The 23,876-nt window shown below is 34.0% G+C and overlaps 2 protein-coding genes and 2 pseudogenes across 3 annotated transcripts; 2 read left to right on the top strand and 2 right to left on the bottom strand.

The window, feature by feature from the left end:
• The first annotated feature begins 447 nt into the window (after window positions 1-447).
• LOC112715566 (protein DJ-1 homolog C) lies at window positions 448-4,040 on the top strand. 2 transcript variants are annotated; one of them, XM_025767335.3, is made up of 7 exons: window positions 448-995; window positions 1,421-1,570; window positions 1,671-1,850; window positions 2,289-2,369; window positions 2,462-2,662; window positions 2,976-3,113; window positions 3,186-4,040. In XM_025767335.3, the coding sequence occupies exons 1-7, from the start codon at window positions 543-545 to the stop codon at window positions 3,396-3,398; spliced, it is 1,416 nt and encodes a 471-aa protein (XP_025623120.1). In that variant the 5' UTR covers window positions 448-542; the 3' UTR covers window positions 3,399-4,040. The 2 variants fall into 2 exon arrangements, with proteins under 2 accessions (XP_025623120.1, XP_025623121.1); XM_025767336.3 differs by lacking the exon at window positions 1,671-1,850 and having other exon boundaries at window positions 467-995.
• Window positions 4,041-5,501: 1,461 nt separating this feature from the next.
• Window positions 5,502-9,192, bottom strand: LOC112715565 (ABSCISIC ACID-INSENSITIVE 5-like protein 7). Its single transcript, XM_025767332.2, has 5 exons — window positions 8,958-9,192; window positions 6,467-7,808; window positions 6,224-6,295; window positions 6,084-6,113; window positions 5,502-5,935 (listed from the first exon to the last, which is right to left on the bottom strand). The coding sequence occupies exons 2-5, from the start codon at window positions 7,625-7,627 to the stop codon at window positions 5,861-5,863; spliced, it is 1,338 nt and encodes a 445-aa protein (XP_025623117.1). The 5' UTR covers window positions 7,628-7,808; window positions 8,958-9,192; the 3' UTR covers window positions 5,502-5,860.
• On the top strand, window positions 7,711-10,702 carry LOC112717509 (probable ribose-5-phosphate isomerase 1; annotated as a pseudogene).
• Window positions 10,703-19,674: 8,972 nt separating this feature from the next.
• On the bottom strand, window positions 19,675-19,773 carry LOC112719030 (small nucleolar RNA R71; annotated as a pseudogene).
• Between the last annotated feature and the right edge of the window lie 4,103 nt (window positions 19,774-23,876).

Genomic DNA, 23,876 nt, shown 5'->3' with positions numbered 1-23,876 from the left:
AAAGGATAGATTTGGCACTCAAATGGGGCCTCGGCCTAGTTTTGTTTGCTGAAGGAAGTTAAGTTAGCCTACCCTAATAAGTTTAGAAAAATCAAAACATATTTATTTTAATCTTTTCTACCAACGTCTTTTATGTATTAATTACATGTTAAAAATTTGGATTATTGATAATAATATAATATTAATATTTTTTATTATTTTTAAATTTTTTTAAAAAAATATATATAAACGAGATACATGCAAAATTATCTCGTTTATAATGTAAACAAGATAAGAGAGAGATATTTATTTCGATAATTAGTATAATTAATTTATTTATTAAAATAAAAAAATCTTATATTTGGACAGAGGTCATCTTTGTTTATTTTCAGTAAAGGATAGTTTTGGCACTCAAATGGGGCCTGGGCCTAGTTTTGTTTGCTGAAAGAAGTTAAGTTAGCCTACCCTATAAGTTTACAAAAATTAGTGGAGAGGATATCTTTTGCAACGCGAAAAGCGCGAAAAAGTAAAAAAAAAAAAAAAACATTATCCAACTCACTTCCATGTCGTCGCTGATTCTACTGAGACCCTCCCCGGTGGCGGTGGCGGTGGCCGCCACCCCCACCACTGGCGGCGTTCCTCTAACACCAACTTTCACTTCCGCAGCACCTCCACGTCAGAAACCCTCTCCTCCTTCAAAACGCTCCACCAAAACCAACAGCAACCACATCATACCCATAACACCACCCACTCCGTCGCCGTCAACGACATCCACAACAAAAGGTTCTAATTCCTCTTCCGTTCCTCTGAAGAAGGTTCTGGTTCCCATCGGCTACGGCACCGAAGAAATGGAAGCGGTTATCTTGATTCACGTTCTGCGCCAAGCTGGTGCTGACGTCACTGTAGCCTCCGTGGAGCCTCAGCTTCAAGTTGAAGCTGCTAAGGGCACCAAATTGGTCGCTGATACTTCCATTGAAGCATGCTCTGATCAAATTTTCGATCTTGTCGTTTTACCTGTTAGTTATTACTTATCTTGTTGGTCTTTTAAGTGATTTCATGACACAAGTATAATTACTATGCAGAGAAATAAAGAAAGGGTTAATTGATTTTTAAAATTACATTTTTGCATTTTATTTATAGGATGATATATCATTATTCTTATATATTTACTTGTAAAGTATTTCATAGTATTATGATATATGAATTTTTTATGAAAATGGTTCAAACCAAGTTTCATGAAGAATTCATAATTAGGCAGCATATCGCATACCAATTCATCTACGTACCGGAACGTCATATGTATATTTTCCACACAATATTTTACATATGGCTACATATCTGTTTCGTATCGGAACATATTGTATTCCATGTAACTATGGTTCAAACTCTTTTCAAGACATGGCTATAGTGAGTAATTGTGTGTGGCTTGTTTGCATTGCAGGGAGGAATGCCTGGCTCAGTGAGGTTAAGGGATTGCGAGGTGCTGCAAAAAATCACATGCAGGCAAGCTGAGGAAAATAGGCTCTATGGTGCTATTTGTGCTGCTCCAGCCATTACCCTTTTGCCATGGGGTCTACTAAGGAGAAAGAAGGTACTAAACTTGGTTGGATCAATATCTGTTACTGTTTGAGGGTTTTTCTTAAGTTAAAAATGTATTTGCATGGCTAATTTTCTCTAGCTTGTTATGCAAGACTACATGTCACCCTGCATTCTTTGACAAGCTGCCGACATTTTGGGCCGTTAAGTCAAATCTTCAGGTTTCAGGAGGGCTTACAACGAGCCGTGGACCTGGAACAACTTACGAGTTTGCTGTATCCTTGGCTGAGCAGCTGTTTGGGGAGTCTGTTGCCAAGGACATTGCAGGATTGTTGGTAAAGTGTTTGCTTGATCCTAGCAATAATGGCAATAAAACTCAATTACGAATTTTTTTAATTATCTGATGTAGAATTCTAAACTGGATTCTATTTCCATTTATTTTATGATTTATTCGAAAGCCTCAAATTGTAATCCAACTATCAAGTGCTAGGTTTTAGCAGGCTGTGCTGCCAACGAAACTAGATGATATTAGATAGTTGAACTAGTTGAAGTGAAGAATGTTAACTAGAAGTAGAAATGGGGAGAAGTGATTACCAACAGAAAAGGAGGAGCCGAAGAAATTAAGTTGTAGAGTGACAAATCTTCTTAAATCTATGTATTTCATTCTAGATCCTAAACTTTTATTGTAATTTTCTTTCTTAAAAAAGTATGGTGTGTCTAAAGTTCTATGTCTGACCAAATTACTCTCCCCCCTCTCTTTTTTTATTTTTCAGTTTATGAGAACTGCCGATGATAATGCAGTGAAGAAGGAGTTCAACAAAGTTGAGTGGTCTGTTGACCACCATGCCCCTAGTGTAATTTACTGTCGTATCATCATAATTTGGCAAGACTTCTGCTGTATCATCCTTCTGCGACATGTATCTTAACTATATGTTATGATATTCAGGTTCTTGTACCAGTTGCTCATGGGTCTGAAGAGATTGAAGTTGTGACTCTGATCGATATTCTAAGGCGAGCAAAAGCTAATGTCATAGTTGCATCCATTGAAAAGACTCATGAAGTTTTAGCTTCCAAAGGAACCAAAATTGTTGCTGATGTATTAATTAGTGATGCTCAAGAGTCCTCACATGATTTGATAATTCTACCGGTAAGATAAATTTCTGGAAATATATATGAAGACATCTACGCTTTTTATTGTGCTGGTATTCTGTACCCTTGAAGTCTACACTGCACAAAACAAATAAATAAATAAATAAAATCATAAAAACTGCTTGGAGCATAGGGTGAAAACCGAGAATAAATCATCACGTACTTACACCTGCTATTGTTATTTTGCTGGGATTAGAGTAGGGTTGATTATCGCAGTTGATTGAACAATTGCTTTAGCTTATGGAACTCAATGGACGATTATTTTTTTTGTCCCACGTATAATTTGTAGTTGCTTATCATGAATTGTTTAGGGAGGTACTGCTGGAACTGAAAGGCTAAGCAAATCTAGAATTCTGAAAAAGCTCCTTAAAGAACAGAACTCAGCTGGAAGAATATATGGGGCTATCTGCTCTTCGCTTTCCATTCTGCATAAACAAGGTTTACTGAAGGTATTTGACATGCTACTGTTCATATTCCAGATAAGTAATGCCCTATTGAAATGATGAAATTTCTTGTTACAGAACAAGAGGGCTGCAGCTCATTCGTCAATTATCGATAAAGCTGAAGATGAAGCAATCAATGGTGCTGCCGTAGTTATTGATGGCAAACTAATCACTAGTGAGGGACTTTCTACTGTAACTGATTTTGCATTGGCTGTTGTAAACAAACTATTTGGTAATGGAAGAGCAAGAAGTGTAGCAGAAGGCCTTGTTTTTGAGTATCCTAACAGTTAGGGCATCTGATTTAAAATACTTAGAGGAGGTGGAAAAAAGTTATATCTAGGGCTTGTATGGTTGGAAGTAGTAAAATATGGTGGAAATTTTCATGGTGGAGCTCACAAGTAAAGTTACACATGAAGTTCATCCAGGAAAATTTGCCCTTTATTTTCACTCTCCAACCGAACAAACCCTTAGTCTAAAGAGATGAGGACCATACCGCGTCCAATAGCTTCATATTATGAGTTTTCTGGTCCATATCACTTCACAAAACATGGATAAGTTGAAGTTGTTTGGACAAATCTCTGATGGATTTGTAATCTTGTACACAACCATGTTGATATCACTTATCAGAAAAGTCTATGATCTGAATATGAAAGGGTTCATCGTTTCATCCATGTTGATGGTAACAATTTGGTATCACCATCTTCCTTGAGTGTCATCTTTATGGAGAGGATGTTGCTGACGCGGATGGGAATGCCATTTGCCAGTGACTCAAACCGGAGCTTCTCGGATTTTACTATGTAATGTGTGTGGAAGAGTAAATTTGAACAGATTCAACTTTCTAACGTGTCTCGAGAGGTAGTATTCAAAGTTGAAACTCTTCATTGTTCACTGATTTGTTCTCTTTATAAAGCTCTGAATTTTTCAGTTTAGAAAGGTTTGTTAGCAACTTATTTCTTATTTAGGATGAAATGAAAATGTTGCATTTGTAAGCTTAGGCCAAATGACGAATGTATTGTAATAATAAAAAATGATAGGTTAGAAAGGGAGATTGAAATAATTTTCTCATATTCTTTTGGAAGTCCTTCAATAACTTCCGTTAGTGTTAAATCAAGAAGGACACCTACTTGTCTTTGATAAGCAGATCAGAATTCAGAATAATAAAAGTGTTGTCTTATATTTTTGGAATTGATTTAAGTTGAAATGAATGGAAATAAATTGAATTAGAAATGAATGAATGTTTAGAATCAATTATGTAAAAGAGAAATTGATTTGATTTACAAATTGATGTAATGATTTTACTTTATATTTTTATTTTTTGTTTACCACAATTTTCTATCACCATTGCCAAGTGTGCTAATAATTGCAACCATCGCCGTCAGACCATTGCCTCTGGTGGCTGGACCGCTGTCGGATTCTTTTAGGTACTCAATCCCTTCTGTTTTATATTCATACATAACGGATAAAAATGACTCTTATATTTAGTAATGTTACAGTTTCAAGTTTTTTTATGAAAGTCCAACCAAGTTAAACAATAAAACTTGGAATAATGTTAGCCATAATTAATTTTTGTTATATTAGACCAATTTGATTAACAAAAGTATTTGAATGTATAATATTATTCTATATTTAACACACCAAATCGTTTTAATCCCAATTAAATTTTCCAAAAGATGAGAAAATTTGTGTCAAGTGTTTAAGTAAATTCATAGTATTTACAAACCAAACTTGGATTGATTAAGTCACTCGTCTATTTAAACAAGTGTCGAGAGATACAGTAGGAAACTAAAATTCATAGTATTTAGAATTAAATTTAATTTCTATGTTTTATCCATTCCAAAAAAATAATTTGATTTTGAAATTAAATCAAATCCGTTTAATACACACTCTTAAATAAATGACAACGAAATTGGTGGGACTCCATATCTGGCCTTTGGTATATCTTGCAATATGAAGTATATCATTTATAAAATCAAATTTTAATTGTCATTTTCTCATATACTTTTGGTTCTGTTTCCAAAAAGGAAGAAGGAGACCAAATATAAGCCACATCAACACACTTTGGTTTTTGGGTATTAACATCAACATTTGATCAAGATGACACCCCTAATCAGCATTTAACTTTGAGAATTGACAAATCAAGATTACATATAATGACAAGACGACAACCAAATTTTTTTAGGATGTTCATTATGTTGACCTTTGATAAGTACTTGAAAAAAAATGTAATTGTAACCAAAATTCCAGACGCAACACCTTTTTCTTGAACCAAAAAAGGAATTGTGTGTTGTGACTGCAAATTGAATTCAGCAAAAAGGGGTTAGAAACTTAAACGGGAACTTAAAAGGGACACTACAAAGATCCAATTTAATTGGCTTGTCTCAACATCCTCCAACATAAGAAAATAGAACTAACATTCAACCAAATACAAATAGTTTATTATACAAGATGCAAGTTTTTCTAATGTACATCTCAACTCTCTCCTACTTCCTATACATAAGAAAGCTACCACCCCTATTATCTATGTAGGACTCAATTCCAATTACATCAGACACATGAAAATTATATATCATATCATTGGATTTATGTGGAACCAACATAAAATTTAATGGTTGAAATTCTTCTACCGGAAGAATAGACTCCTCCCCCTAAAAGAGCATAATAAGAACTTTTTCCACATGCAATAGTCCAATCCTAGTGACATAAAGATGCCTTCCTTTTTATAGCAGTCGCTTTAAACAAAGACCAAATTTGGTCTACCATGGACCTGTAACTGTCCTTCTCAAGCACTGTCTTTTATTTCCCAATGGCCAAAATGAAGAATCCATATTCTGCCAAAAATAAAACATGTGAATTTTTTTTTCTTTTTTTTTTTCAGTCTTATATTAAGAATTATAAATTATAATCATATAAATCCAAGAAGTCACCCTCCCTCCCAAGTCCCAACCCAATATATATAAAGCAAAATAGATAACTTACCTGATTTTTCTGCATTTCCATCATTTCTTCCTGTATTAAAGAATATTAAAGAAAATTAGTCAAAAAAATATTACAAAAACCACAGTTGAAAACAAAATTATTATTAAGGATGTATTGCACAGTGACAACATGTAACATACCTGCTTTTTTTGCAATTCTTTGTTTATTTCCTTAAGCTTCTGAACTTCAGCTTCTAGTTCAAAAGTATAGGCCTGCGAAAAATCGATAGAAACAGAATTTAACAGTTGCTTGCACTATGAAACATGAAACATCAAACCAATTTTCTCTTAATGCTGATATATAAGACATGGAAGAACATAAGAATTTAATGTGTTTCCTATTTACAAGAATGCATAATGATAATTTAGAATTAGAAGGCTAACCTGCTTGCGAGCCCTTGACCTTGCAGCTGATTCTCTATTTTTGATCATTCTCCTCTGTCTCCTCTCCACAACTTTCTCTATAGCACTGCACTTCCTTCCCCTGTTGATTACATAGGGAACCGGTGACAACGACATTGAAGAAGTATCCACACTGCTCTTGGCAATCATGTCCGGTGACATTTTATTTGCAGGAGTGGCACCCGGAGCTGTTACATTGGTCGGGACTAAACCAACAATTCCAACACTCGCCAGCCCATTGCTTTGAACTACTGCGCCATTCATTGAACGCTCCGGCACTCCAATCATCCCACCCCTTGTGCCAGGGCTAGCAAGCTGAGCATTGTTCAACATATGCATAGGAGAAGCAAAAGCCACATTTGCAGGCTTGGGGAAAAGGGGTGGCGGCTGCGGGTGCTGCTGCTGTGCTTGTTGCTGCTGAGTATGGTTCGAATTTAGCGACAGCGGAGGAGGAGGAGGCTTGGGAACCAAGTTATTACCAAGATTGTTCCCATTACTTCTATTTGGTTGCTGAAAACCAAGAAGTAAACCATTGCTATTGTTTGATCTAGCATAGTCACCAGCACCATACCAACCATTGTTGTTAGCATCAGGCCTTGCCATTTGTTGAGCTTGTTGAGGAGCATCTTCTCTCACAACACCAGCTCTCACCAAGAACTCCTCCAATGTCATTTCTCCTAATGCTGGTTGCCCTTGTGTTTGAGGCACAGATGAAACCCCATTGCTACTTCCATCTTTGGCTCCGGCTCCAGTGCTGCTGCCACTGCCACTATCTTTCATCAAATCCCTCCAAACCTCATCAACTGTTTTCTGACTAAGAGTCCTCGGAAGCGTCAAAGAGCCCTGTCTTTGCAAGTTCCCATTCGGGTTGTTGGAATCACCACCACTGGCGCTGGCATTTATACCGGCTGAAGAAAACGCCAACGCCTGAGACTCCTCGGCGGTCCATATATTCTTCAAGAGCTCATCCATGTTCATGGATCCAAAATCCTTCCCAAACCCCCCTATTGTGTTCTGGAACTCGTCAAAAGTAAGCGAATAAACCGAAGGCTGCCTCACCAGAGTGACATTTGCCGGTGGTGGCTTCCCACCCATTCTATCACCATTATTGGTGGGGTTATCACCATAGCCCCTGAAGTTCATTTTTTTATTGAGACCCCACCTTTTTTTTCCTTTTCTCCTTCTAAAACTTGAAGTGGAAGCAAAGAGTTTAACTTAAGCAAACAATGTCTTACGTATCAATCATTCCCAAGTAGATCATATGGTATTTTCAGCGTGCTTTGGAATGATTATCCTTCTGATTCAGATCTAACTATTCACAACACTGAAGAAAAACATTAAATTAACAACGTTACTTGCAGCAGATAATTAAATCAAACCCTTAAAACTCCTACCCCACACTATATTATAGTCTACAAAAACCAATAATCAAGTATACATTAAAAGTAGAAAGGAGAACAAAAAAATCTTTCAGGTAGTAGAGTTCTGTCTCAAATTAAAATATCTGAAGTGAAACTTAGATACATGTTAAGTTAAACAGTTAAAACTTCTTGTAACAGTTTCAGAGTTATAAATGCAACCGCCTCTGCAAGAATCCAAAGCAGTTGGAGAACGGTAAAGTAAACATTGATTATTACCCAATAGAGAGTATAGAAATACCAGATCAACACTTCCACTTTTTATGCTGCATCAGATCCACACTACTCTCACTCGACTCATTGCCTTTTAAGAAATTCACAATATCACACTTTAAAGAGGTTAAGTTTTTTGTCCGAATTTGGTTAAATTAGATTTGAGTTGGTCACTTAACTAGTACTACTTACTTACTTAGCCCAAATCTGATGTAAATGGAACTTAAGATTTATTCATATTTTTTCTAACAAAAACCCAACCTTTTTTCTCCGAGTTAAACCACTTAAACTGGAAAAAGAAACCACAAAAAAAAAATCTCTCCGATGCGTCACTCAACCCCTAAAGACCTGCTTTTTATTTTATTTAATCCATAAATTAACTAATTAATTAGTTAATTAATTAATTAATTAATTGTTAGAATATATCTTCCAGAATTTCACGCCCAATTAAGGAAAGTCTTTCCCCTTTTGCTCAACCACTCTCATCCGAAAATTAAACAACTCGCAGCGAAGAGGAACTCCAAATTCCTCAGTTTCTCGCCATAATCGAGCTTCGCGGAGATCATAAACCCCAAATTTGGTCAAATTAAAAAAAAAAGAGTCAAAATGTCTCGAAGAAGATTTTGACACACTTAAAATGTTAATTAAATAAGAGTTTAATCACACGAGAGACAAAATAATAATAATAATTTAAGAAAAAACAGAATAAGATCAATCAATCGGTTAAGATACGGGGAAAAAAAGTTGGCGGCATTTTAAAAAAAAAAAAAGAGATAAGGTGAAGAGAGTGAAATAAAAAGAACACGAAGGAAGAAGGACAAGGGTTAAGGGGTTAATTTTACCTTTGGAGAGTGTGTTGAGTTGTTCGAATTGGAAGAGAGAGTGAGTGTGAGAGAGAGAGAGAGTCGTGTCGCAGGGAGCTTTGAGGTTATGAATTGTGGTGCTTTCGACAAGTGTCTTTGTGCGAACAACACAGACACGAGGCGCCATTTAAGCACTGCCTCCAATCTCTTAGGCATTCTCTCCTTCGCGATGGCTTTTTCTTTCTTTTTTATTTGGAATTTAGCGATTTTAGATAAAAGTATTTGTTTAAGATATTATAAATAAAAAGAACAAAAATATTATTGATTTACAGAAAAGTTTGGACCCTCGGATAAAAATAAAAAATATTTCGGATACATAAAAAATAGTTATTAATTGAGTTATTAGATATTGGCGTATATAACTATATTAAATATACAAAAAAATTAACAATTTTATAACGCGTATATTTTTTATAATAAATATTATTTTGACACTAATTTTTTAACAACTAAGTATGTGTTATCTTTATTTTGTTAATTAAAAATAATATAAATATATAATTAATTAATAATAATTATCTTCTTATATAGGTATTAAGAATATTTAGTATATAAATAGTATTTTTTTAAAATTAATTAATAAATTAATTATTAATATTTAGTGTAAAGTATATAATAAAATATAAAATATATATTAAAAATAAATTTAACAATATATATATTTACATACAACATATAGTTATAAATTTTTTATATATACATAATATTTTTATTGTGTTTAAATACATATATCATTTAACTTATTTTTAATATATTTTATACTTTAATACATATTTTATATAAATGACTAATTTTTAATATGAGTAAACTATTTTTATCTATTAAAACTCTAAACGCTGATAAATTTATCCACAAAACAATAAAATTAAAGTTGTATTCACGAAAAATCGACTTCATATGATAAAATTATTCAAACCCTAAAAAATCATCCAAAATTTTCAAATTATCCTTCTCTCTACTGTTACTATCATCATCCTCACTTTTCTGAAACTAGCATTCTTCTACTCTCTTCTTTTTTCTTAGGTCATTTTCACCCAAGATTATTTGAAGAAAACCACTGCCTACAAAATTGTCGAATCCGGCATGGTTTTTGGCTTTAGAACCGGCTCCACTACCAAACATGATATCGACCGAATCAGCGAGCTTCTCTATCAAAGCAAGTTCAAGGACATCGTCCGAATCCCCACTTCCAAAAAAATGCACGAGCAAGTCCTCTCTTATGAGATTCCCTTATCGGATCTAGACTCTTACCCGTTGTTGATCTCGCCATTGACGATGTTGACGAGATTGATCCTTACCTTAACCTCGTCAAGCGGCGCGGTGGCTCCCTCAAGGAAGAAGATGGTTGAAGGTGCTTGTAAGAAGTTTATTGTAATTGTCAATGAGTCCAAACTAGTTAACTATATTGGTGATAGCGGTTTGGCCATGTTTATTGAAGTTATTCAATTTTATTGGAAGTTCACTATTTCTAAATTTTAGAATCTATTTCAGGAATCTAGTTGCATTGGAAAGCTCAAAACTTTGGGAGAAAAGGTTGAGCCTTATATCACTAATAATGATAATTATATTTGATTTGTATTTCAAGCAAAGTATTAGAGATTTGAAAGTCTAGCGATTCTATTTTATAAATCGTTAGTATTGTGGAGTATGGAATGTTCATTGACGTTGAAGAGAGAGAGAAGGATAATTTGAAGATTTTGAGTAGTTTTTTAGGATTTGAATAGTTTTGCATGACGAAACTGCGATATTTTATTGGTATAATTTTAATTTTGTTGTTTCGTGAGTAGATTTGTCAATGTTTAAAATTTTTATAAGTAAAAATAATAGTTTATTTAATTGATAAAAATAATTTTTTTATGTCTATTTTTAATTATCTAAAAAAATAAATGTAATGGATTAATTATTCAAAAATTTTTGCATGTGTAGTTTTTTTTAAAAATGTAAAATAGATATAAAATTTTATTCTTATTGTTTAAATAAATTTTTTACATTTTTAATTAGTCTAATTTATTAATTAATAAAGAAAATAAATAGAATTTAATTAAATTATTGAGAGAGAAAAAAAAAAGAGAGATGATGGGAGATGGTAATGGTGTCGAAACGTGGTCCAATAGTTGGAGAGTTAAATCGATGATGTGATGTTGGATCAATGAGAGCGCGAAATGTGGGATCATCTCCAACAATGGATGCTGCTTTCCGACAAAGTATTGTACATGCTCATCAACTCTTGCCTTTTTTTTTTTTAGATTTTTTCTCTCTGTTAAATTATATTTATATTTAGACCCTGCAATTTATTAAAATTAAGTACACACTACATTTCTGTTTGACCAGTATATGCTTTTCTCCTGTTGCGTCATTAAATTTGAAATCAAGTTTAAAATAAATTATATAAAATCATTTTTAACCCTCACAACCTCTCTAGGCATACAAATTTATGTAAATGACATTTTTGTAATTTCAATTAAATAGAATTATTTCACTCGATTTTTATAATTTTAATGGAGTGTCTTAACAGAACGTTGAAATCGAATTTAAATCAAGATCTCAAGTATCGAAGAATAGATACGACTTCTCTAAAAAAAGAGTGGACTCAATTCGAAAATTACTTGATTATGGTGTCAAGCAATTTTACGTTAGAATCACTAGTAATAGAATATCTAAAAAATAAATAATTAAATAAAAAAGACAATGAAAGTCATAAAATATTGATTAAAACAAAATAATAACAAAATTTAAATATAATAAATGATATAAAAAACCAAATAAGTAAAAGAAAAACAAGTTAAAAATTGACTTTTAACACGCACATGCACTTGCATTCTATTTCTTTCTTTGCATTGCATGGACCGAAAATTTTATGACTTTATGTGATGATTTAGTGTTCTTGATTAAAGTCTTACTCTTCTAAATTTCTACTATTTATAAGTCATGGAAATAGACTTGTCTTGGAGTATGTTGTCCACTATCTTACTTCCTCTTTTTTTTCAGCCATAAACTGTCTTGACCATGATGAATCTTGAACCCGAAGTTTTGACACTCACGTCTCCCTTAATCTTGAAATCTCATGTTTCTTCAACTTGCTTCTCGAATCCTATACCCATGTTTTTCACTTGGTTTTGATGATCGAGTAGCAAATCTTGATATTCAAAAAAAGGCAATAACTATCTTTCAACTTCGACGCTCTTTGTACCATTTTTCTTCGACTTCAGCTTACCTGTCTCTGCTACTATAGTCGAAATCACTGGCAGTTGAAACGTCCTCTTGTAAAAAAAAAAAATCCATTTTTGTAACAACAAGAACAAAGTAAAATAAAAAAAACAATACTATTTCAATTGAATTTGTTAATTTAGATTAATACAATGAATCTACGTTTATTTTTTGATTCTGCAATTGGCGTAACATAGAAGAAACAAGTATATTTTCATCGAATAGAAAAGTGGTGTGTGCAATTTTGGTAAATTCAAAGAACGTAAGTGTAATTTCATTTATCATGTCATGAGTCATCACTCAATTTTAAGGATTTCTTTTTAAAGAAATAGTTTGATAGTGATAAATATGAGCACAAGGAGATTTAGTGAGATATTTTTAGAATCATGTATTATGATGTTGGTCGATATTCTACAAAAAAAGATATTGCGATCGATGTACAGATAAATGAGAATCGAAAAAATCTTTGTTAAAGATTTGAAGATCGAGTGCCGTAAAATTAATGGAAGATAGCGTACCTATATAGAGATGTGTGATTCGATGAGACTTCTTTCGAAAAAGAAAAAGGATAGAGATCTTATAAGCGGTTATGTGATCTTGTGTACTTGGCGAAAACAGTTACATTCCATAATCTCTAGAAAAGGTAGGTGGCAGTTCAGGATTGGTTGAAAAAATTATAAATAAACAAAATTTAGAAGAAATAAAGATTGAAATTCGATTAAAAAATACTTTCGTGCACTTACATTTTCAGTGACTTTTTGAGTCTGTCAAAAACTTTTTTTCTGTAAGATTTTTTTCATATCTTTATATGTCTTTTTAAATTTATCTATAATTTTCTTTCATGTAAGTTATTTCCATTTTGCAGGTATTTTTTTCTTTTTTTTAAATTTCAAATTAGCAATTTTAGTTTCAAAATCCTTTGATTTTGTCGAAGTCTTTTGTTTGTTTACTTTCATTTCTCAGTTTTGTCTTCTTGTATTTACTTTTTATTTAGTTAAACCATTTAATGCCAATTTTTCTTTTTTTTTATTTTGTTCAAAAATAAAATTTTTTGGTGTACATTTAAAAATTGATACTTGTTTAAAAAGTGAATAAATTTCATTTTCAGATGATTAGGTATTAAACTAATCAAAATTTATTAAAATTTTTCATTACAAAAAATATTTTTTTATCGAAAAAAATTATGATGTTTGAAGATTTTAATTTTTATAAAAATTACTTTTTCTATTCATTTTTTTCTTTGTTTAGAATTCAAATTTAAATTTACTTATTAAAAGAAAGAGTATTATCTATCATTCTAATCGATCATGTGTTGGTAATTCAATGGGATGTATGATTATCAATAAAAAAATTATTTTATATCAACGTAAATTAGTCAAGTTTAGAATAATGCTTTATGAACACAAAAGTTAAAGAAGTATTTGAATATATTATTATGTCATATATATTTAATAAAATAATTAATTATTAAAATAATCAAATATTTTACCGGAATACAGTCAAATTTATCATAACATATCAAACTATTTTACAATAATATAATCAAACTTTTTTCATAAATACTAAATAGGTTTAGTTATTTTGCTAGCCTTTATAATTTTATTCTATTTTTAGTTAGCTTTTTATCATTTAAAATTTATAATTAAATTCTTATAATAAATTGTTTTGGAAGTTACTTGAAAGGGTGATTTTGGCCTGAACGTGAGATCCAGACTCTTTATAAGGCAGCATCTGACTTGTACTAGTGCCGAGGTGCTGCCGTCCGAGTTTTTCGTGAGGAGATAGGGTGGTACCTGCAAGAGACTCCGATGCTTAAGTTAACAGGAGTTTTAAGCAGGTTTTTTTCTAAATTGGGTCCTGAATATACCTAAGAGTGTCAATGTATTTATAGTAGAATAGGTAACCACCTTTTATAATAGTTCCACATTTAAGGGTGGATAACCATTCCCTTTTGTTGGGAAATTTGTTGAGATATTCCTTTTAGATAAATAAAAGATATCTTGGGAGACAGTTACTTATTTAGATAAGCGGGAGCGAACTCATGTCGCTGTGTCCGACCTTTATGAGGTCGAGTAGGGGTAGATCAGAACGATGTCTGTAGGTTGGGCTTTATTCATTTTGGGCCTGACTAAATTATGGGCCAGTGCATGAACAGTGCCCCTACTTGAGGTCGAGCTTTACAAAGTCGGGCTCGAGCAATTAAATGACCAAGGCAAAATGTTAAGCTATAGATAAGTTGTTTAGTAGTTTTGAGGTCTAAAACCAAGAAGATCGGTCGACTCAACATAATTTGAATCATGTAACGCTTTCGTATCATTACTCAGTAACTATTTGTGCGCTTTCTCCGTGCGGCTACAATTTTGTTGTAGTGTAGTTGTTACTTTGTCATTTTGTAATCCGATATTACAAGTCGTTTTTATGTTCTGTGCGACTTGCTCTCTTTATACGACTTGTTTTTGGCCAAATTTTTTTTCTAGAATTGATTTGTACAACTCATTCTTTTCGAGTTATTTAAGGCCTGTAGGCTCTGTATGACTGGTTTTATCACATCTTGTTTAACAAGAGAATACTTCTTGTCCTAGTTTCGTACAACTTGTTCAGTTCGAGTTGTTTTGAGGATGCATGACTTGTTTTAATACAATCACCTTTCTGAAATTTATTTTGATTTTGTACAACTCGTTTTATATCAAGTTGTTTTGAAGGTTGTAGATTTGTTGTACGGCTTTGTTTTTTATACAAATCACTTATTTTGAGACATGATTATTTCTTGATCGGATTTCATGAAACTCGTTTAGTTTGAGTTGCAGCTTAATGACTTGTTTTAATACGAATTATTTGAAACTTATAGTACTAATTTTGTACGACTTGTTCTGATACAAATAGTTTATTTCAAAACTCGTAATTATTTCTGAGTATAACCTTGTCTAGCTTGTTCGATATGAGTAATTTTAAGGTTTTACGATTTGTTTCATTTCAAATCGCTTAATTAAAACGTGGCTATTTCTTGATCTGATTTTATACAACTCGTTTAAATTCGAGCTGTTTTTAGGACTTCACAACTTAGTTTTACAACTTGTTTACTTTGAGTCCTTTTAAAGTATCAGATCATCTTTATAGCCATCGGATTTCGTTGCTTTATCCATTGTGCCCCTGCTCGAGGTCGAGCTTTATGAAGACAGACTCGAGTAATCAAGCGGATAGGATTATCGATTGAAGCCTTTCAATGATTTGTTCAGCTCATTTGATTCGAGTTGTTTCTAGAGTGATAGAATTTTATATGACTTGTTTTTAATGCAAATCGCTTAGATCATATGGTTATGTTTTACTCAATTTCATTCAAATCATGAGCTTGAGTTGTTTTAAATCATCAAGCCATGTTATAATTATTAGACACCAATTTGAACCTCGTCGCTTTATCTGAGCAACCATTAAAAACGTTGGCTTATGGTTTTTGTGCTTTGTCGAGCATAAATTGGCGCCTTAAGTGAAGGGATGATATGCTTTTTCCTCCCTTTTCGAGTTTTTACAAGGTTGTCATCCTTGTGTATGATTGATGAGCGGATAATTTATACGCTTTTTGGCAATATTTTTAGATAGTTTTTAGTAGGATCTAGCTACTTTTTAGTATATTTTTATTAGTTTTTATGAAAAAACCATATTTCTGGACTTTACTATGAGTTTGTGTGTTTTTCTGTAATTTCAGATATTTTCTGGCTGAAATTGAGGGACTTGAGCAAAAATTTGATTCAGAGGCTGAAAAAGGACTGCTGATGTTGTTGGATTCTGACCTCCTTGCACTCGAAATGGATTTTTGGAGCTACAAAAATCCAAATGGCGCTCTCTTAATTGCATTGGAAAGTAGACATCCAGGGCTTTCCAGCAATATATAATAGTCCATACTTTGCTCGCGTTGTGAAGATGCAAACTGGCGTTCAAACACCAACTTCCTGCCGTATTCTGGCGTTAAACGCCAGAAACAGGTTACAAGCTAGAGTTAAACGCCCAAAACAGGCTGCAAACTGGAGTTTAACTCCAAAAAAAGTCTCTATACATGAAAGCTTCATTTCTCAGCCTAGACACCAACCAAGTGGACCCGGAAGTGGATTTCTGCATCATTTACTTATTTCTGTAACCCTAGTAACTAGTTTAGTATAAATAGAACTTTTTACTATTGTACTCACATCTTTGGAACATCTTTTGGAATTTATCATCTTAGATATTGGGGGCTGGCCTCATGGCCATACCTGGATTATCATCACTTATGTATTTTCAACGCTGGTGTTTCTACACACCATAGATTAAGGTGTGGAGCTCTGCTGTTCCTCGAGTATTAATGCAAAGTACTACTATTTTCTATTCAGTTCATGCTTATTCTTATTCTAAGATATCCATTCGCACACAAGAAAATGATGAATGTGATGATTATGTGACATTCATCACCATTCTCACTTATGAACGCGTGATTGACAAACACTTCCGTTCTACAGGAAAACAAGCTTGAATGTATATCTCTTGGGTTTCTAATCAACGATTCACATCGAATCCCCTCTGACAATGAGGCATCTGAATCCGAGATTAGAATCTTCGTGGTATAGGCTAGAATCTATTGGCAGCATTCCTGAGATCCGAAAAGTCTAAACCTTGTCTGTGGTATTCCGAGTAGGATCTGGGTTGGGATGACTGTGATGAGCTTCAAACTCGCGACTGTAGGGCATGGTGACAGACGCAAAAGGATAGTAAATCCTATTCCTACACGATCAAGAACCAACAGCTAATTAGCCATACGATATCTGTGCATGGTAGTTTTCATCCGAGACGAGAAATCCGACAGTTGATTAGCCGTACAGAAATCGTAGAGGACCATTTTCACTGAGAGGACGGGAAGTAGCCATTGACAACGGTGACACCCAACATAAAGCTTGCCATAGAAAAGAGTATGAAGGATTGGATGAAGACAATAGGAAAGCAGAGATCCAGAAGAAACAAACGCATCTCCATATGCTTATCTGAAATTCCCACCAATGAATTAGATAAGTATCTCTATCTTTATTTTATATTTATTTGTCTTTTAATTATCAAAACTCCATAACCATTTGAATCCGCTTAATTGAGATTTACAAGATGACCATAGCTTGCTTCAAGCCGATAATTTCCGTGGGATCGACCCTTACTCACGTAAGGTTTATTACTTGGACGACCCAGTGCACTTGCTGGTTAGTTGTGCGAAGTTGTGAAAAAGAGTCGAGATTACAATTGTGCGTACCAAGTTGTTGGCGCCATTGAGATCACAATTTCGTGCACCAAATTTTTGGCGCCGTTGCCGGGGATTGTTCGAGTTTGGACAACTGACAGTTCATCTTGTTGCTTAGATTAGGTAATTTTCTTCTTGTTTCAACCTTTATTTTATTTAAAAAAAAAAACAAAAAATTTTCAAAAATTTTTCAAAAATTTTTTCCTTGTTTTCGTTTTTCCAAAAAGATATTTTCGAAAAATCCAAAAAAATTAATAAAATCATAAAAACCAAAAAATTTTGTGTTTCTTGTTTGAGTCTAGAGTCAATTTTTAAGTTTGGTGTCAATTGCATGTTTTAATTTTTCTAAAAAATTTTCGAAAACTCATGCATGGTGTTCTTCATGATTTTCAAGTTGTTCTTAATAAGTCTTCTTGTTTGATCTTCATATTTTCTTATTTTGTGTCTTTTGATATTTTTCATATGCATTTTTGCATTCATAGTGTCTAAACATGAAAGATCTCTAAGTTTGGTGTCTTGCATGTCTTTCTTTTTTTGAAAAATTTTCAAAAATAAGTTCTTGATGTTCATCATGATCTTCAAAGTGTTCTTGGTGTTCATCTTGACATTCATAGTATTCTTGCATGCATCATTTGTTTTAATCCAAAATTTTTATGTGTTGAGTCATTTTGTGGTTTTTCTCTCTCCTCATTAAAAATTCAAAAAAATAAAAAAATATATTTTCCTTATTTTTCTCATAAATTTTGAAATCTTTGGGTTGACTTAGTCAAAAATTTTTAAAATAAGTTATTTCTTGTTAGTCAAGTCAAGATTTCAAATTTAAAAATCCTATCTTTTCAAAATTTTTTTTCAAAAATAAAATCTTTTTCATTTTTATTTCATGTTTTTCAAAAAATTTTTAAAAAATTGTTTTTCAAAATATTTTTCTTATTTTCATTTCAAATTTTCAAAAACTTTACTAACAATTAATGTGATTGATTCAAAAATTTCAAGTTTGTTACTTTTTTGTTAAGAAAGGTTCAACCTTTAAATTCTAGAATCATATCTTTTAGTTTCTTGTTTGTCAAGTCATTAACTTTAATTTTAAAAAACAAATCTTTCTAAATTTCTTTTTCAAATCTTTTTCAAAATAAATTTCAATCATATCTTTTTAATCATATCTTATCTTTTCAAACATATCTTTTTCAAATCATATCTTTTTCAAAATCAATTTCAAAATCTTTTCTAACTTCTTATCTTTCCAAAAATTGATTTTCAAATCTTTTTCAATTAACTAATTGACTTTTTGTTTGTTTTACTATTTCTTATCTTCTTCAAAATCACCTAACCACTTTTCTCTCTCTAATTTTCGAAAATTCTTCACCCTTTTTCAAAATTCTTTTAATTAACTAATTGTTTCAAACTTTAATTTTAATTTTATTTCTTCTCTTAATTTTTGAATTATAACTAAATTTTAAAATAAAAACAAAAATATTTTTCTTTTCTCTTAATTAAAATTTGAATTTTCTCCTCTCTCTCATCTCTTTCTATTTATTTATTTATCTACTAACTCTTCTGTTCTTCTTATAATTCGAACCCTCTCTCCCTCTCTGTGTTCGAATTCTTCTCTTCTCCTTCTCCTATTCTTATCTTCTTCTACTCACATAAAGGAATCTCTATACTGTGACATAGAGGATTCCTCTTCTTTTCTGTTCTCTTCTTTTTCATATGAGCAGCAGTAAGGACAAGGACGTTCTTGTTGAAGCAGATCCTGAACTTGAAAGGACTCTGAAGAAGAAGCTAAGAGAAGCTAAAGCACAACAATCCAGAGAAAACCTTACAGAGAATCTTGAAAAAGAAGGAGACATGGCCGAACCCAATAACAATACAAGGAAGATGCATGGTGACTTCACTGCACCAAATTCCAACTTCCATGGAAGAAGCATCTCAATCCCTGCCATTGGAGCAAAAAATTTTGAGCTAAAGCCTCAATTAGTTTCTCTGATGCAACAGAATTGTAAGTTTCATGGACTTCCATCAGAAGATCCTTTTAAGTTCTTAACTGAATTCTTGCAGATCTGTGATACTGTTAAGACCAATGGAGTTGATCCCGAGGTCTATAAGCTTATGCTTTTCCCTTTTGCTGTAAGAGACATAGCTAGAATATGGTTGGACTCTCAACCTAGAGATAGCCTGAACTCTTGGGATAAGCTGGTCATGGCTTTCTTAGCCAAGTTCTTTCCTCCTCAAAAGCTGAGCAAGCTTAGAGTGGATGTTCAAACCTTCAGACAGAAAGAAGGTGAATCCCTCTATGAAGCTTGGGAAAGATACAAGTGATAAACCACTATTTTATGGTTTATCTTATGCTCAATTGAGTGGTTTTTATCAACTCTTTACCCACTTATTCATATTATTCGCATGTTTTACATTTTCCTTCCTGATTTTGTGCTATGATTGAAAACATGCTTCTTTGATCTTATATTTACTTATTATTAATCCTCTCTTATTACCATTAGATGCCTTGATATGTGTGTTATGTGTTTTCAGATATTATAAGGCAGGAATGGCTTGGAGGATGGGAAGGAAGCATGCAAAAGTGGAAGGAATACAATAAATTGGAGAAATTGCTAAGCTGTCTAGCCTGACCTCTTCGCACTCAAACGGCTATAACTTTAGCTACAGAGGTCCAAACGACGTGGTTTCAGTTGCGTTGGAAAGCTAACTTCCGGGGCTTCGATTTGATATATAATTTACTATAGCTGCCCCGACGCCAGGCGACGCAAACGCGTGAGTCACGCGGACGCGTGACCTGGCAAGAACGCAACCCGCGCGGCCGCGTGAGCCATGCGGCCGCGTCACTTTTCCTGACCTGTACGGACCAGAAAGCGCTGGAAGTGACTTTTGGGCTGTTTCTGACCCAGTTTTCGGCCCAGAGAACATAGATTATAGGCTATAAAGTGGGGGAATGCATCCATTCATAATCAGGCTTTCATAATTCACTTTTCATGTTTTAGATGTAGTTTTAGAGAGAGAGGTTCTCTCCTCTCTCTTAGGATTAGGATTTAGGACTTCTTTTAGTTTTAGAAGTGACTCTCAATCTCAGGTTCAATGTTCTTTTACTTTATAATTATTTGTTATTTTCAGACATTTGAATGCTTGCTTGTATTAGTTATGTTGCCTAATTGGCCTATGCCACTTTCATGATGATTTTATTATTTAATGATATTTGAGGTATTTTAGTTTATGATTGCCCCTTTTTATTATACCTAATCTGAAGATATTGTTATTCCAGTAGAATTAATTTCATTCCTTTTGGTCTTGGTTAAGAAATCAGTAACTCAGGAGTTATCTTAGCTCAACATAATTGATAACTTTTATCTTTGCTAATTGAACTGAACTTCAATAATCCCAACCTTTTCTTAGGAAATAAATAGGATTTGAAGGTCAATTAATTAGTCCCTTGACTTTCCTTTGCTTTAGCAAAGGTTGACTAAGTGGAATTAAGATTCAACTTTCAGTATTATTGATAAGAATAACTAAGTCTGGATTTCCAATTTCTCGTACCTTGCCAAAGGATTTGTTTTACAGTATTTATTTATTTTAATTGTCAATTAAATTATTTGCCATATTTATTCCTCATTCTCAAAACCCCAATTTTATCTTTTTCATAACCAATAATAAGAACATACCTCCCTGCAATTCCTTGAGAAGACGACCCGAGGTTTGAATACTCGGTTATCAATTTCAAAGGGGTTTGTTACTTGTGACAACCAAAACGTTTGTATGAAAGAACTTTTGAAGGTTTAGAAACTATACTTGCAACGAGGATTTATCCGCAAATTTCTAGACCATGCAAAAGTTCTCTCATCAACAAGCAACTGACCAAAAAGTGCCTTCTGACATGCTCTCAGAATGAATCATCTTGAATATATTATATGATGGTCTGTCTGAATTATCTAAGATGTCATTGGACCATTCTGCAGGTGGATCTATTCACCTGAAGAAAGCGCCTGCAGAAGGTTGCAAATAACCAGTTCATGTACACCTCTGAAAGGAATCCCATGAGTAATGGGACGCCTCAAAGGAAGGGAGTCCTTGAAATCGATACTATGAATGCCATATTGGCTCAGAACAAAATGTTAACTTAGCAAGTCAATATGATTTCTCAGAGTCTGAATGGTTTGCAAAATGCATCCAACAGTACTAAGGAAGCATCTTCTGAAGAAGAAGCTTATGATCCTGAGAACTCTGCAATGGCAGAGGTGAATTACATGGGTGAAGCCTATGGAAACACCTATAATCCCTCATGGAGAAATCATCCAAATTTCTCATGGAAGGATCAACAAAAGCCTCAACAAGGCTTTAATAATGGTGGAAGAAACAGGTTTAGCAATAGCAGGCCTTTTCCATCATCCTCTCAGCAACAGACAGAGAATTCTGAGCAGAGCCCCTCTAGCTTAGCAAACATAGTCTCTGATCTATCTAAGGCTACTCTAAGTTTCATGAATGAAACAAGGTGATCCATTAGAAATTTGAAGGCACAAGTGGGCCAGCTGAGTAAAAGAGTCACTGAAACTTCTCCTAGTATTCTCCCAAGCAATATAAAAGAGAATCCAAAAAGAGAGTGCAAGGCCATAACCTTACTTGGTGCGTCCGAACCTAGAGAGGAGGAGGAGGATGTGAATCCCAATGAGGAAGACGTCATGGGACATCCTCTGGACAAAAAGGAGTTCCCATTTGAGGAACCTAAGGAATCTGAGGCTCATCTAGAGACCATAGAGATTCCATTGAACCTACTTCTGCCATTCATGAGCTTTGATGAGTATTCCTCCTCTGAAGAGGATGAAGATATTACTGAAGAGCAAGTTTCCAAGTACCTTGGAGCAATCATGAAACTGAATGCCAAGTTATTTGGTAGTGATACTTGGGTGGATGAACCCCCATTGCTCACCAATGAACTGAATAACTTGGTTAGGCAGACATTACCTCAAAAGAAAGAGGATCCCGAAAGGTTCTTAATACCTTGTACCATAGGCACCATGACCTTTGAGAAGGCTCTGTGTGACCTGGGGTCAGGCATAAACTTAATGCCACTCTCTGTAATGGAGAAACTGGGAATCTTTGAGGTACAGGCTGCCAAATTCTCATTAGAGATGGCAGACAAATCCATGAAAAAGGCTTACGGACTTGTAGAGGACGTGCTAGTGAAGGTTGAAGGCCTTTACATCCCTGCTGATTTCGTAATCCTAGACATTGGAAAGGATGAGGATGAATCCATCATCCTTGGCAGACCTTTCCTAGCCACAACAAAAGCTGTGATTGATGTTGACAGAGGAGAATTGGTCCTTCAATTGAATGAGGACTAACTTGTATTCAAGACTCAAGGTTCTTCTTCTGTACACATGGAGAAGAAGCATGAAAAGCTTCTCTTAATCCAGAGTCAAACAAAGCCCCCACATTCAAACTCTAAGTTTGGTGTTGGGAGGCCACAACCAAACTCTAAGTTTGGTGTTGAACCCCCACATTTAAACTCTAAGTTTGGTGTTGGGAGGCCCCAACAATGCTATGAACATCTGTGAAGCTCGATGAGAGCTCACTGTCAAGCTATTGACATTAAAGAATCGCTTATTGGGAGGCAACCCAATTTTATTTATCTATGTTATTTTCTTTTCTTTTAGGTTGATGATCATGTGGAGTCACAAAAATTACTGCAAAAATTAAAGAAAAATAAAAAATAGCATTAAAAATAGCACACCCTAGAGGAGAAACTTATTGGCATTTAAACATCAGTAAGGGTAGCAGAATGGGCATTTAACGCCCAGTCTGGCACCATTCTGGGCGTTTAACGCCTAGTATGGCACCATTCTGGGTGTTAAATGCCAGAAAGAAGCACCAGACTGGTGTTAAACGCCAGAAAGAAGCAACAAACTGGCGTTAAACACCATAAACAGGTTGCAGCTTGGCGTTTATCACCAGGAAAGGAATAAAAGCTGGCGTTTAACGCAAGAAACAAGCAGCAGTCTGGCATTAAACGCCAAGATTGCACAATAAAGGCGTTTTGAACACCTAAAAGGAGCAGGGATGGGAAATTCTTGACCCCTCAGGATTTGTGGACCCCACAGGATTCCCACCTACCCAACCTCTCTCTCTCCCCCTCACACATCTCTATAACACTCTACCCAAAACACCACTCACCTCTCAAATCCTATTCTCTTCCCCATATTCTCTTCACCGATCACCTCCATATCTCTTCCCCAAAAACCCCACCTACCTCACTTTCAAATTCAAACACTTTTCCCTTCCAAACCCACCCAATTCCATTCGGCCATACTCCCTCTATTTCCCTATAAATACCCCTCTTCACTCTTTCATTTTCACACATTACAAACACTCTCCTACCCCCTTAGCCGAACCTCTATCTCCCTCCATCTCCTCTATTTTCTTCTTTTCCCCCTTCTTTT

Source organism: Arachis hypogaea, chromosome 10 (assembly GCF_003086295.3).
Source record: "Arachis hypogaea cultivar Tifrunner chromosome 10, arahy.Tifrunner.gnm2.J5K5, whole genome shotgun sequence".
In the NCBI taxonomy this organism is placed as follows: Eukaryota; Viridiplantae; Streptophyta; class Magnoliopsida; order Fabales; family Fabaceae; genus Arachis; species Arachis hypogaea.
This window is presented reverse-complemented; position numbering and strand designations above follow the sequence as displayed.